At 45.8% G+C, this 14,980-nt stretch overlaps 1 protein-coding gene across 1 annotated transcript in view; it reads right to left on the bottom strand.

Moving 5' to 3' along the window:
- Window positions 1-11,908, bottom strand: part of CCDC88B (coiled-coil domain containing 88B) — a 32,643-nt gene extending 20,735 nt beyond the window's left edge. The window contains exons 1-7 of the mRNA XM_083590957.1: window positions 11,723-11,908; window positions 10,632-10,771; window positions 6,049-6,157; window positions 4,172-4,241; window positions 3,419-3,477; window positions 965-1,048; window positions 139-270 (exon numbers count right to left, since the gene is read on the bottom strand). Of these exons, the coding sequence (XP_083447083.1) occupies window positions 139-270; window positions 965-1,048; window positions 3,419-3,477; window positions 4,172-4,241; window positions 6,049-6,157; window positions 10,632-10,771; window positions 11,723-11,782 (654 nt within the window). The 5' untranslated portion in view covers window positions 11,783-11,908. The remainder of the gene's footprint in view (window positions 1-138; window positions 271-964; window positions 1,049-3,418; window positions 3,478-4,171; window positions 4,242-6,048; window positions 6,158-10,631; window positions 10,772-11,722) is intronic.
- Between the last annotated feature and the right edge of the window lie 3,072 nt (window positions 11,909-14,980).

A 14,980-nucleotide genomic window follows, 5' to 3' on the forward strand; every position in this document is an offset into this window, starting at 1 on the left:
GCTTGATGTTTGAGGGTGTTTGATGCTCAAACAGATCTCAGAGCATCTCTGGGCTCAGGTGCCATGTTTCTCTGAAAAGCCAGCACTTTGAGAAGAGGGTGGGAATTAGAACCACACACAGCCCTTTGCATCCCTCACCTCCAAGCCTGCGTCTCGCTCGTGCACCAGCTCTTGAATCCGAGACACTACGTTTTGGAGCAACTGTTCTGTTTCGGAGGGTCCCAGTTCCTTCCACTGCAGCCTCACCATGTTCTTGGGTTCCTGGGTCACCTGGGAAGGAGAGGAAGTTGTGCATGAGAACATGCTGCAGCACTAACCTCTTATGCCTCAGGGGATAAACTAAATAAGGTTATGGGCATCTGGTGAAGACATCCCTGTCCTGTTGCTGGTGTAAAAAAAACCACCTTGAAATGCAGCAGGACGGCTGAAGTATAGGTGGATTCTCACGAGGCAAGACATAGCAAGAACAGCATGAACCTTTATTGAACTACCTAACTGGGAATCGGGCAAAGCAACTGCTTATATACATTCCTGAAAGCCTGGGCCACTCCCACTCCCAACGCGACTGGCTGTCTAAACTTCCAAGCTGCAAATCACGACTCAGAGTTCAAGGGCCAATGGCAGAGGCCCAAATCCTGAAATGTTCTGTGATTGGACATCATGTATTGAATGAGAACACAGGAGCTCAGAATCCTTAGTCCAGACTCAAGCTCAGGCAAACACAGACCACTGAATACATAACAGCGGTGAAGGAGGGAATGGTGACAACCTCACTCACTGCGTTTCAACCAATGGGTGTATACATATAGCCAGTGCTTACCTGACAAGTTCTCCTCACAACATTCCTTCCATTTTGCCTGGGGATCTGCCCTATTCACACAAGGCTTGAAGTGCAAAGCGTGATGGGAGAGGAAAAGTAATACAACCTACACTCCTCCGCCTCAAAACCCAGGCCCAGCCTTACCTCTTGGATGAAAGAAGCCAGGGCAGCCTGGGTGCTGATGTCGAGGGTCTGGATTAGGCCAATGATCTCGTCTCGCCTTTCACACTGTTGGGATGTTCAAGGAGGGCGATCAGGTTCTCTTACACATTTAAATCACATGGCTTCCCCACCAAAGAATGCCCTGGGAACTGTAGTTTGTTAAAGGGTGCTGGGAACTGTAGCTCTGTGACAGATAAATGACAGTGTCAGGGGGGGGAGTGCTTTGAATGTGCTTTAAAGTGTGTGCAACCAGTGGCGGACTTGGGGCTCTCAAATTTCTGCGCCCCCTGCCTCTCACAGCATGTGCCCCTGCAGGGCAGCACCCAGTGCAACCACACTATTTGTGCTACCCTAAAACCACCTCTGGTAAAATGCCCCAAACATACTTAGGTCACACCCCCACTGTCAGCATCGCCCTTGAGCCAGTGCCATGAACTGGACTATTCCATTTCAGCCCCGACTGGGCTAGGCGAGCTGGGCAGCACTTCCAGAGACCACCTTCTGCACAGGAACAGGTCAAAGTGCTGTGGACTCACAGCTTAGAGTTGTGAGCACCGGATTCACTTCCACAAGAAGACAGTCGTCGCACAGCAGAGTATAGCAGAGCATAAACGACTCGGAGAGCAGCTCTGTAGAATATCTTCTTTTATTCTATCTACAACTATAATACACAACTATATACAGAGCTAAATGAGGTCTAAATAAAAAACGCTGAACTGCACTGAGTGTCTGCAGCTGCTCTTTGCAGCAACCTTATCTATACAGAGATCACACACAGTCTCTCTCTAACACTCAGTCTCTCTCTCTCTCTCTCTCTCTGATGTGAGGCTGGAACAGAATAAGTAGAGAGCAGAAACCACCCCCTCCTCTCTCGAGAATCAGCAGAGAACATCAGCAGATTCTTGGATATGGGAGGGGTGAAATCTCCTCACCCACACCATACATTCAAAGCACATGGCTTCCTAAAGGATCCTGGGAACAGTAGCTTGTTAAGAGGGGTTCTGTGAGGGGTAAACTACAGTCCCCAGGATTCTTTGGGGAAAGTAGCAGTTCGAAAGCACGTCAAAGTGCAAGTAGATAAACAGGTACTGCTCCGGCGGGAAGGTAAACAGCGTTTCCGTGCGCTGCTCTGGTTCGCCAGAAGCAGCTTAGTCTTGCTGGCCACATGACCTGGAAGCTGTACGCCAGCTCCCTCGGCCAATAAAGCGAGATGAGCACCGCAACCCCAGAGTCGGTCACGACTGGAGCTAATGGTCAGTGGTCCCTTTACCTTTATCTATGAATGTGACCAAACACACACTCATGCTCGGGACATAAAATCAGTTTAGTAGGTAATTCCCCTCGCTCCAGGGAACGCTGAGTGTTTTAGTTCTTGCTGGGGGTCAAAAGTGTTTGTAAGTGGCGGAAATGACTGGCAGAATCCGAGACTTGGGAGAAGAGGTGGTGGAGGAAGACTGGAAGAAATTTAAAGACTATCTTCAGAAAAATTGTAAAATTAATGAATGTTAAAATTATGTTTGGATTGGCAATAAGTGGTATTCAGCAACAGAAGTTAATAAGAATATGCAAAAATGAATTGATAAATGGATGAAAATATAGAGTTATAATATGTTATGATGTAGAGTTAAGATAAATGAAAGAGGGTAAGGATTTGCTGAATTGATTATGTAAATGGGAATACAAAAAGGGGAGGTGTGAGGAGGTCAAGGAAACAAGCAAATGAGCTTAAAGATATCAAAAAATGGATTTGCTTTTTGTATTTTGTATTTTCTTTTTTTCTCTTCTATGTATCTTTGTATTTTTTGTATTTTTCTTTTTCTTTGTTTTCTTTTTATTCTGTAAATCTCTGTTTTTTGTAAAACCCTAATAAATATCTTTTTAAAAAAACACAAAAGTGTTTGTAAGGGGTGGAGGCCCAGTGGGCCCAGTCCCCCAAATATTTTCCAAAGTGTCTTGAGTATTTCTGGGTAGGTAATGAATTTCAGGAGGATACTGAATTGGGGAGTAATCTAGGTTACGAGGCAGGATATTAATTTGGGGGAATCCATTTGCTTTATTTTTATTTTAGTTGTGACTCGCTTAATACAAAAGGGGGGGAAATCTAAGCACCTTACAAAAGGCACAGCATAAAAACAGACAATAATGCAATAAGATCATTACCAAACCCATAAAGCAGACCAAGCAACAGCCGAAAACGTCATCAGCAACAGAGCAGTTAACATCATCTGCCAAATGCCTGGGAGAAGAGCTACACTTTTACCTGATACTGAAAAGGATATTCATGACAGGGTCAGGTGGGTCTCCCTGGGGATAGCATTCCACAGACAGATTACAGGAGCCACAACCAAAAAGGCCCCTTTCCATTGTCTCCACCTTCCAAACCCTCCAGCAGCTAAATTTGCGCCCCCTGCCCACCCATTCCACACTCCAAAGTACCTGGACGGCACCCCCAAGCAACAGCAGCAACAACTTCTTCATCTCCCCGACAGCCTGTGCTGGATCACACCATTGCAGGAAAAAGGGGGAGAAAGTGTTAAGGTGATATTTGAAGGCAAATGCACCCCCATGCCTGGTCTACAAGGTCCAAGTTCCAGAGCCAAATTTTATCCCAAATGGGTTGTGGCTTGCAAGGATTTTTCTCGCCAGATTTGAAGGAGCACAAAGCTTGAGGGAAGCCTTCTGATGGCATGGGTCGTATTTGGTAAAAAGGAGATCAGGCAGGATTCCGCAAGAACAACAACAAACAACAACAACAGCTGTTATTACAGTGGTACCTCAGTTTACGAACTTAATCCATTCTGGAAGTCTGTTCTTAAACCAAAACCGTTCTTAATCTGAGGTGCGCTTTCCCTAATGAGGCCTCTCGCTGCCGATGCCCTTCCACCGTTCAGATTCTGTTCTTAGACCGAGGTAAAGTTCTCAAATCAAGACACTATTTCCGGTTTTGTGGAGTTTGTAAACTAAATCATTCTGCAACCGGACTGTTCTTAAACCGAGGTACCACTGTATTTTATTTATATGCCGCCCATCTGACTTGGTTACCCCAGCCACTTTGGTCAGCTCCCAACAAAATATTTTTTAAAAAAACACAATAAAAGATCAACCGTTAAAAACTTTCCTGAACAGGAAAGTTCAGATCCATCTGTTCTGGTGGTTTCAGCACCACAATTTTTCTCCCAATAGGCCTACCTGTGAGAGGATCTTGAGCCAGAAGATGTAAATTAGGAGGCAATGAAAGAATCAGTTGTTGCAAATCGTTCTGGGGAAGAGAGAAAGAGCATGGAAGGGGAAAATAGTAACAGATAACAGAGTGATGTTGTACTTATTCCTCAGCTTGGAGTAGAGTGTGTTGTAGTGGTTAGAGGGTCAGACGAGGACATGGGAGACTAGGGTTCAAATCCCCACTTGGCCATGACTGGATGACTTCAGGCCTGTCACTGCCTCTAAGCCTAACCTACCTCGCGGGGTTGTTGTGTTGGTGAAATGGTTGTGGGGTGGGGGGGGGGAAGAAGCATGTATGTCAATGTTACGGAAAAATCTAGGTGTGAGGCTGCTCAGTCACCCAGTTCGTTGGGCAGAGCCCGCGGAATAAAGGAAGGATTCCAGCCACCAAACTTTGTAGACCAAAGTTTACTGCGCAATAGGTTCAAAGACGAAATTTGAACCCTGAGGATGGGGTGGCAAAGACTTTTAAAACTTTCCCACCATATCCCAGAATACAGTTCGTACAGCATCATTGCTACATCACTGACATGTCACAAAAGGGGAGGGGTTAACCTTGGCAAACATGTCCAGACAAGTCCTTGGTACAAGATTAGCATAAGCAGACATGGCAGGGCAAGACTCAGGTATAAGATTAGCATAGACAAATATGTCTTAAGTACCCACCACCCAAAAGTACAATAGAACCTCCTTTGCATGTCTGGAGCCTGAGGCGAATCAGGTGATGAGATTTGGCTTCCCTTGGCTAACAATGAGCCCAGCAATTGTCACCTCTGGACACTTCCTGGAGTCCTTTTTCAAGGGGAAAATAGCTTTGGAATGGAGGAAACTGGCAAAGGGATTGATTTTATATTATTTTTAAAGCTAGGTAACTTCCCTGAGTTGTCAAGTTGAAAGGATACATTCAGGCATAAGATTTGTAATATGTAACTTTAAAGATGTGCCCCCCCTCGCCGTAATTTCCGTAACAGTCACCTTGAGCTCCTTGGAGAGAGTGCTGAGAATTGTTAGAAGACACGCCCCCTTCCTCTTATAGAGCTACAATTTGCAGAGTGGTTTTAACAGTCAATCCCTCTTCCCAGGGAATTCTGGGAATTGCTAAGCACATTGAAGAAATCACAGCTCCCATAGTTCTTTGGGAGAAGCCATGAATGTTTAAGGTGGTTTCATAGCGCTTTAAATGTATGGTGTGAATATGTAATCAAATTACACCAGTTTAGCCCTGGCTAAATTGGGTTGAAGGACGTACAGTGGCATATATCTGGCTCAGCTGGGGTGAGAGATTTACATCAGAGTAGTCCTGGCCCAAGGGACGCGGGTGGCGCTGTGGGTAAAACCTCAGCGCCTAGGACTTGCCGACTGCATGGTCGGCGGTTCGAATCCCCGCGGCGGGGTGCGCTTCCGTCGTTCGGTCCCAGCGCCTGCCAACCTAGCAGTTCGAAAGCACCCCCGGGTGCAAGTAGATAAATAGGGACCGCTAACCAGCGGGAAGGTAAACGGCGTTCCGTGTGCTGCGCTGGCTCGCCAGATGCAGCTTGTCACGCTGGCCACGTGACCCGGAAGTGTCTGCGGACAGCGCTGGCTCCCGGCCTATAGAGTGAGATGAGCGCACAACCCTAGAGTCTGGCAAGACTGGCCCGTACGGGCAGGGGTACCTTTACCTTTACCTTAGTCCTGGCCCAAGTTGTGCTAAATCCATACTGTCTCATCCTGGTGGTTGGTTGGTTTTGCTCTGTTAGTGACCAAACTATATAATGACATAATCCATACACGTGTGGGGACGTGTGGGGACACCAGAGCAGAAGCCATGGGTTCAGATCCAACGTGTGTTAAATCCTACTCACCTGGTAGAACCTGCGCAGCCGCTGCAGAAGGCTCTGGAGCATTTGCAAACTGTGTGCCTCTTCGTTTTGCTCACTCCACAGAGATTGTGCTCCCCCAGGAATCAGGTCTCTAGGAAAGGTAACCAGGCACATTGGAAGAATTAGTGGAGGGAAATCCTGTCCCCAACAGCAGAGAAAATATACAATCGTTTTACTGGCCTAGCCAAGTTTAAACAGGGAACAGTTATACAGCAGACTGGTTCAGCAAGTTATCTCGCTCCAGAATAGATTTTGGGAACTGTAATTCTACCAGGATGATCTGGGGATCTCTAACATATAATGGGAACTGTAGTGTACGCCTAACAGGGCTAACAATGGGTTGCAGAATCACAACAAATAGATAGATAGATAGATAGATAGAGCAGTAGAAGTGCAGTGGAGTGTGAGAAGAGGTGATTGCAACATTTTGGAAACAGAGCCTGGCGGGTTAGGATTTGTAAATAAAACATTCCAAAGCAGAACATTATGCTACTTGTTTCATTTGTTATTCTGAACCAAAAGTATTCTCCGCCAGAGGGGAGGTGTAATCCCAGGCTGATGCAGAGGTTTTGGATGCAGTTTGGACTACCGTACATCTTTGCAAGCAAATTCTCCTGATATAAGGTGTTTTTGTAAGTCATTTTCAGCTGTGTGTTCATTTTCACGGACGCTTTCCCCAAATAAAGGCATTTTTGTAAATGTTGAGCTGCAGAGAACATTTTGTATAAGTGGTGAATTTTAAAGAGTGGTTGTGTTTCAGTTTTCCTGTTGTTTTGGAAAGAGCATATTTGATAAATTAAAGTTTTTTTATTATTTAATATGATTTTTATTAAATTCTCTAATTTACAATTTCAGATAAGCATTTTACATAGTTAAGATATCATTGAGTTCCCTTCTTCTCTTTCCATGGTTCATTTTACATATATTATATCCCTGCATAAAAGGTAAAGGTACCCCTGCCCGTACGGGCCAGTCATGTCCGACTCTGGGGTTGCGCGCCCATCTCGCTTAAGAGGCCGGGGGCCAGCGCTGTCCGCAGACACTTCCGGGTCACGTGGCCAGCGTGACAAGCTGCATCTGGCGAGCCAGCGCAGCACACGGAAACGCCGTTTACCTTCCCGCTGGTAAGCGGTCCCTATTTATCTACTTGCACCCGGGGGTGCATTTGAACTGCTAGGTTGGCAGGCATAGTTGACAAAAATTATGCCAATCAGTTTTTTATTATTACATCCATCGAAACCTATTTACACTGTTGAAATTATCTTAATGCTTGTCAGCGTTTTCAGCTGTACCTAATTATTTTCCCTATACTGTATTCAATAAACGTTTTCCGGTAACTGAGAATGGAATCAAACCACTTTCTACACAGATTTTCCCTGCGCAAGAAGCCGATATGTGAAAGGTACTACAAGCTCTTATCTATTTTTTGCACCAGCAATATTCCCCCCAGAGGGAGGTGCACCGTTCCTGGAGGTACTGCAATACCAGGTCGATGCATGGAGTGGATGGAGCAAGCCCCTATTCCATCTCCCAATCCCAAAAAGCCATTTAATATATAGTCCTCAAATAGAGGACATATCAGATATTAAACTGATAAGAACAGATACTACACTTGATCTTAGCCAAAAGGCCGAGAAGCGATACCAAAATCACCAAAAATCAAACAGGTCTCCTTTCCCGATGCCTTTTCAGTTGTCGGTGGGTACCTGGTGTTTCAAAGCGCTCACTGCCCCATTGGACTCAGCACCGTTTCCAATTCCACAAAATACACTCGGACAACGTTTCTGCTTCTGTTGTCCAGCTAAGCAGCCTCTTGATGGACAGTTTAATCTCAAAAATAGTGGATTTTGTCAATCTTGTCAATTTCTCAGCCGTCTACCTAGTTGCTCTGATGGCCATTGGTGCTAAATCTGCATAAACCCGCCCATTTACCCGCCATGCGCTGCGCCACTGTTAACTCGTTACGTGCCAGCAGAGGTCCCAAAAGTTTCCCTTTGATTCTGTTCCCTTGAGAGCATCCTGCAAAAACACAGCTGTACAAGCTGAACTTTCCTGCTGACATTAATATCCGTGCTCCTTAGCAGAGGATTGTTTGCTAGAAAAATGTTCCCTGCAAAACACTGAAATGCTGAAAAAGAAATTCCTGTTATGCCTCAACAGCAGAAAATCTATCTGGTTTCATAGACCCTTTGAAACGATTCGTTTACCTGAAGATGTGCTTGCTTCTGCCCTTTCAGCTTTGATTTGAGCATGAAATATGCAGCTGAATCCTGAATGATTCATACGATTTCCCCCCCTTTTTATTGATTTTCCTTAATTGAATGCATTGGAAATATCTCTACAGTGGTACCTCGGGTTACATACGCTTCAGGTTACATACGCTTCAGGTTACAGACTCCGCTAACCCAGAAATATTACCTCGGGTTAAGAACTTTGCTTCAGGATGAGAACAGAAATCGTGCTCTGGCGGCGCGGCAGCAGCAGGAGGCCCCATTAGCTAAAGTGGTGCTTCAGATGAAGAACAGTTTCAGGTTAAGAACGGACCTCCGGAACAAATTAAGTACTTAACCTGAGGTACCACTGTATTTGCAAATTAACATGCTTCAAGCACACTGAAATGAACCACAACTATATTTGAGACTGGGATGGAAGCTTCTGTCAATTTTGGTTCCCCCAGTTTCTCATTTTTTGAATCTTAAATTTAGTTCTCCACATTTTGCAGCAATTTGCAAATGTTTGTTTTTTTTTTTAAATCCTCAGGAAAATTCATCAGCATTTTGATACAATTTTTCCTCATTTTGGTTTGCATATTGTTTTGGAGAGTGTTGATTTGATAGATTCAGCATTAAATGTGCAGGGAGTTAAATTTCTCTTCCATCCCTAATTAGAGACTGGTTGGCTGGTCAGTTGGTTGCAGCTGTAACAAAAAGGAGGCTTGTGACAAGTCAAAGACTCCCAAATTAATTTTGGCATACAGTTCCATGGACATATTACTTCTGAATGTTTAGTTTTTATTATTGTTGTCCTTTTGTTAATAATATTAAAAGCATCCAAAACAACCTGATGTCTTCAATTTAAAAATAATCTGAGCAGGATTTAATCTGATAATTAGCTTTCATATACAATTACCGGGTTGCAGGGGATATAAATTCTGGGAGCCACCAAAAAAAACCAACAAGAAAAGCAGTAGTGGTGGTAAAATAACTTAAGAAAGCTATTAACTTAATAATACCTAAGCAATTGAAAGAGTGTTTACTTCCCTGGGCAAATTTTCAGTTCATAATAATTTAAGGATTCCCCTTAAGTCCATGAAGGCTGATGTTCTGTACTGTCAGTGGCTATCCAGATGCAGGTCACAAAATGGGGGACCAGACTTTGCTGCTTACCCCCCCCCCCAACCACTGGTATCCAGTGCCCTGCTGCCTCTGAATAGGAGGTTCCATTTAACTACACTATGTATCAACATCCCTGCCCCCACCCTGTGAACAGCAGTGTGAACAATCCCGTGTAAATGCAGCTTCAAACACAGTAGGGGGGGGAATGACCTCACTACTAATGTAATGTAATATAATATACTATAAATGCATTTGTTCTGATTTGCTTGCAAAGAGGTTACATAGCAATGAGCATTCATTCTGATGTCATCCTGATTTGCTTGTGCACCGTTTGAATGTGCATTAATCCATCCCACAGTGCATTTCCCCATCTCTCTCTCTCTCTCTCTCTCTCTCTCTCTTTCACACACACACACACACACACACACACACACACACACACACACACACACGTTGTTACAGGACACCAGAATTAAATTGAATTAAATTGTGCAAACCTAAATTTCTCAGTACAGTATCTGCTTTCCATTATTGCTACTATTATGTTGGACCATAAAGAAGGCTGATGGCCGAAGAATTGATGCTTTTGAATTATGGTGCTGGAGGAGACTCTTGAGAGTCCCATGGACTGCAAGAAGATCAAACCTCTCCATTCTTAAGGAAATCAGCCCTGAGTGCTCACTGGAAGGACAGATCCTGAAGCTGAGGCTCCAATACTTTGGCCACCTCATGAGAAGAGAAGACTCCCTGGAAAAGACCCTGATGTTGGGAAAGATGGAGGGCACAAGGAGAAGGGGACGACAGAGGACGAGACGGTTGGACAGTGTTCTTGAAGCTACCAACATGAGTTTGACCAAACTGCGGGAGGCAGTGGAAGACAGAAGTGCCTGGCGTGCTCTGGTCCATGGGGTCACGAAGAGTCAGACACGACTAAACGACTAAACAACAACAACAACTATTATGTTTATATTTCACATTTCCTCTGAGGAGCTCAAGGTGTCATATATGGTTCTCCATCTCTCCATTTTATCCTCACAACAATATTGGGAGGTAAGTCAGGATAAGAGATAGTGACTGGCCCAAGGTCACCCAGTGGGTGGTTTTAATTCTGGTCTCTCAGTTATTATTACTCTAACCACTGCACCACACTGTCTCTCACTTGAATCCCTCCCAGAAAATACTGACCCTCTGGAGGTACCCCAGTGATCCGCTCAGTACACTATGACTCACATTATCTCCATGATATGGATGAGGGTGTCCCCACTGACCAGCTTGAGGAAATATTCTTGTGCTCCCTCGTGTCTCTTCTTCCTATGGGGAGAAGGGGGCTGGTCAGATCTCGAGTAAGTCAGCGTCTCCAAGGTTCGCACCTGTAGGGAGAAGATAAATTTGATTCAGTTCACGTTTATAAGTGAACCTACCTAATCCACACTTTCATACCCTCCAACATTTCTCCGATGAAAATAGAGATCTCCTATATAATAATAATAATACCCCCATCTGTCTGGGTTGCTCCAGCCACTCTGAGTGGCTTCCGACATATATAAAAACATAATAAAACATTAAACATTGAAAAAACTTCAATATACAGAGCTGCCTTCAGATGTCTTCTAAAGGTTGTATAGTTACTTATCTCCTTGACTTGGAAGTCGCATAAGTCCACACCCTCCAACATTTGTCCGATGAAAATAAGGAAAACCCAAGGAAATGTGGGACATTCCAGGATCAAATCAAAAACTTCTGTAAATCTGGGACTATCCATGGAAAATAGGGACACTGGAGGGTCTGTGATCCGGCTGGAAGGTTTTTCATATGTTCTTAAGTCCAGTGCCCAGTTCAGCAGAACAAACCGCCAGGCCCCCAAACACTGCTGGGCTGGCTTACCACATTTCAAAGGAAGTGAAGCAATACACATTACCATGTAAATAACCCCAATTTATCAAGTCTATGTTTACCTAACTGCAACAAGAAGCTTAATATTTGGTGGGTTCAGTAATAAAGCTTCCCAAAATCTTACCTAGTTGGAAACCAGGGTCAAAGTGTTTTCTGCTCGGTATGTGTGTACCAATTATGTGTGTGTGTGCACCTGTATGTACACACACACACACACACACACACACACACACACACACACACACAAATAGTCGATCTGCCCAACTTGCCATAAAATTACCCAGCAGACCACCGGTGTCAGGCAACATATTGCCAAAACTCCCGGGCTCAGCATGACTTCAAAACCAGGGATATAAGGCCCTTATTTAGGGCAACCCAGAAGAGCAACACCCCTCCTCAAAACCTGCTGCCCCCCCATAGATGCTCACCCAGGTGACCAGCGGCCCTGAGACAAAATCTTCCAGCATCTCAGTGACATCTCCATCCATGGTGCCACCAAAGGGGCGCCCTCTCCTTGTTGGTTGCGCCTTCTGTTCTGTGCTATGCGCTTAAAGCTTACGGTAAACTTCCTTCCGTAATCTTGGGCCGATGAGACTGATCGGTGGGTGGGGGGTGGAGGGAGGGAGGGAAGCAAGAGAGGAAGCCACATAGGATGAAGGGACTGATTTCTTAATTTCCACCACGCAGGAAGCCGCCAATGCGAAACATGTCCTCGACGAAAGATTTCCAGTTCTCAGCGCACCAGCCTGAGTGAGACATTGCAGGCTTGCTTTGCAGGAGAGGACAACGCTGACTTCATTTCCCGTTCTCGCTGCAGAAAAACCACACTCAAGAGGTTGCAATGGAGGAACAGAGAGGGCAGAAGTCATCTGTCGCCGCCTCAAAGTGCCCCATCAGGTTTGTGGTCCAAACTGTCGGTTGGTGCAAGTGAGAGGCCTGCCTTTCGCACATCCGTTATGCCAGAATCCTAATAGCGAGCCAGGTTTCGAGGTGATGGGACCATGAGGCAGGAAGTTCCGCTGACTCCTGTCCTGACACGTCAAGGGCAAAGACCTTCAGGTTCGGGGGCCAAATGTGGCTTCTCGGGGCTCTCCCCAGACCACATCGCCATGGCCATATCCCTCACTGGCCCTGCTCATTGTTTTTGCCTGACTGAAATGTGTCATTGAACCCTGATCCTGCCTCTTGCTGGCCTGATTGAGGGAAAAGGGTAGGCGAGTGTGTAGACCACAACTAGCCTGTGGTTCAAAGTTTTATATGAATGGCTCCACCCACGCTTGCCTCTGGCCCCACCCACAACTAGCATGTGGCCCTTGGGAGGTTGCCCTGAGGGGAAGGCGGCCCTCGGGTTGAAAAACATTCCAGTCCCTTGACCACTGTGGCTACATCCACAATTATGCCACTTTATATGGTCATGGCTTCCACCAAAGATTCCCAAGAACTGTAGTTTGTTAAGGGTGCTGAGAGACCTCACACAGCGCTGCAATTCACAGAATTCTCTGGGAAGAAGGGTTGGCGATTACAGCCCTCTGGCAGTTGTAGCTCACCAGACAGGGCATTCTGCAAATGGGGTGCTACTACCAAGAAGGCCCTGTCGCAGGCCAGCGCCAATAGATTGCAATTCCAATTTTGTGATTAGACACGAGATGAAGCAAAACAGGAAAAATGCATTGGGTGCTGAAAGCCGACTCTGTTGGGACATGACGCAGTTGGGGCACCAGCTGGCCACGAGAGGAAACTGAATTTGTGGCAATATTCTAATGGCCCCTTCAAACTGAGTGTGAGAACATTAGCGCCTGAGAAAAATATGAAAGAGGGCTTCATCCACGGGCCTGTTCAGCCTACTCTCTTAAGAGAGACTCAGCTAAAAATAAATCTCTTGTGAGGAAACCTTTTTTTTTTAGCTTCTGCTTCAGATTGAGCTAGCGACACACTGGGGAAACTATGAACCCATCGTTAGTTTCAGAAGGGCTGGAAAAGCATCATGGACATGGAAAAAGTGGTGCCTTTTGTTCCTGTGGCAGCAAAATAGCTTCCACTCATAGATGATCAGAGGATGACAACCCAGCGCCCACAGGCGCCTGGGCGCCCACCAGCAGCTATGGCACCTGTGAAAGGTCCCAATGAATACCTCCCCTCAGAAATCCACAGGAGCCAAAATGAGGGGGAGTATGCCTTTCCCATTTTGGTTCCTGTCTTTTACTGCTTTTAGATGCGGCAGCCATTTTGTGCAATTACCATCAACTTATTAATCACCTCCTGAACAACTGCCTCGAGGTGATTTATATATACAGTGGTACCCCGGTTTAAGAACAGCCCTGTTTACGAACTATTGGGTTTATGAACTCCGCAAAACCAGAAGTAGTGTCCCGGTTTGCGAACTTTACCTCGGTCTATGAATGGCAGCCGAACGGTGGAAGGGCGCCGGTGGCAGGAGGCCTCATTAGGGAAAGCGCCCCTTGGTTTCAGAACAGTTTTGGTTTAAGAACGGACTTCCAGAACGGATTAAGTTCGTAAACTGAGGTACCACTGTAAATGCATTTATTTATTATTATTATTAATTATTATTATTTCTTGTCCATCTGACTGGGTTTCCCCAGCCACCATACCTTTACCAATATGCTGATGACACTCAGCTCTATCTGGTGATGGATGGCCACACTGACTCGGCCCCGGACACACTGACCAGATGCTTGGAAGATGTGGCTGGATGGTTTTGTGGGAGCCGATTGAAACTAAATCCTTCAAAGACAGAGGTCCTATGGCTGGGTTGGGATGGTATGGGGATGAGGGACCAACTCCCTTCTCTTGCGGGGGCCAATTAGCCTTCCATTAAGAGTTTGGGTGTAAGCCTTGATGCCTCCCTTTCTATGGAAGCACAGGTTACAGCAACAGCCAAGGCGACATTTTTCCACCTTTGCCTCATTGAGCAGTTGGTCCCTTACCTTTCCCGCCCTGATCTGGCCACAGTGATCCATGGAACGGTCACCTCCAGGCTTGACTACTGTAATTCACTCTACACGGGGCTGCCCTTGAAACTGTCCCAGAAACTCCAGCAGGTGCAGAATGCTGCAGCCAGGCTCCTCAGGGGGTCCCTGCCATGGGAGCATATTCACCCAGTGCTTTTCCAGCTGCACTGGCTCCTGGTGGAGCATTGGGTCAGGCTTAAGGTGCTGGTTTTGACCTTTAAAGCACTTTGTGGCTTAGGGCCCTTGTATTTACGGGACTGCCTCTCCTGGTATGCCCCCGCAGAGGACCTTAAGGTCCATGAATAATCATAGTTTAGCAGTCCCAGGCCCTAAGGAAGTCAGATTATCCTCCACCAGGGCCAGGGCCTTCTCAGTGATGGCTCCAACCTGGTGGAATGCTCTACCCCATGAGACCAGGGCCCTGCAGGATTTAATTTCCTTCCGCAGGGCCTGTAAGACAGAGCTATTCTGCCTGGCTTTCAAATTGAACTTGGCCTGATCTTTTGTTCCCCTTCCCCTTTCTATGAAGATTACCTGCTCTGGGATCCCACAGCTAATTTTCCCCTGGTCTCCTCGCTGGCCCAAATAGGTCTAATTTAGCCAGCTAGCCCTGGTGATCATCTAATATTTATTGGATGGATTTCCCCCTAAATTGATTTTTGAATTCTGAATTTATTGTTATTCACATTTTATACTGTATTTTATGCTGTTTTTTGT

Source organism: Podarcis filfolensis, assembly GCF_964270895.1.
Source record: "Podarcis filfolensis genome assembly, chromosome: 16".
Lineage (NCBI taxonomy): Eukaryota > Metazoa > Chordata > Lepidosauria > Squamata > Lacertidae > Podarcis > Podarcis filfolensis.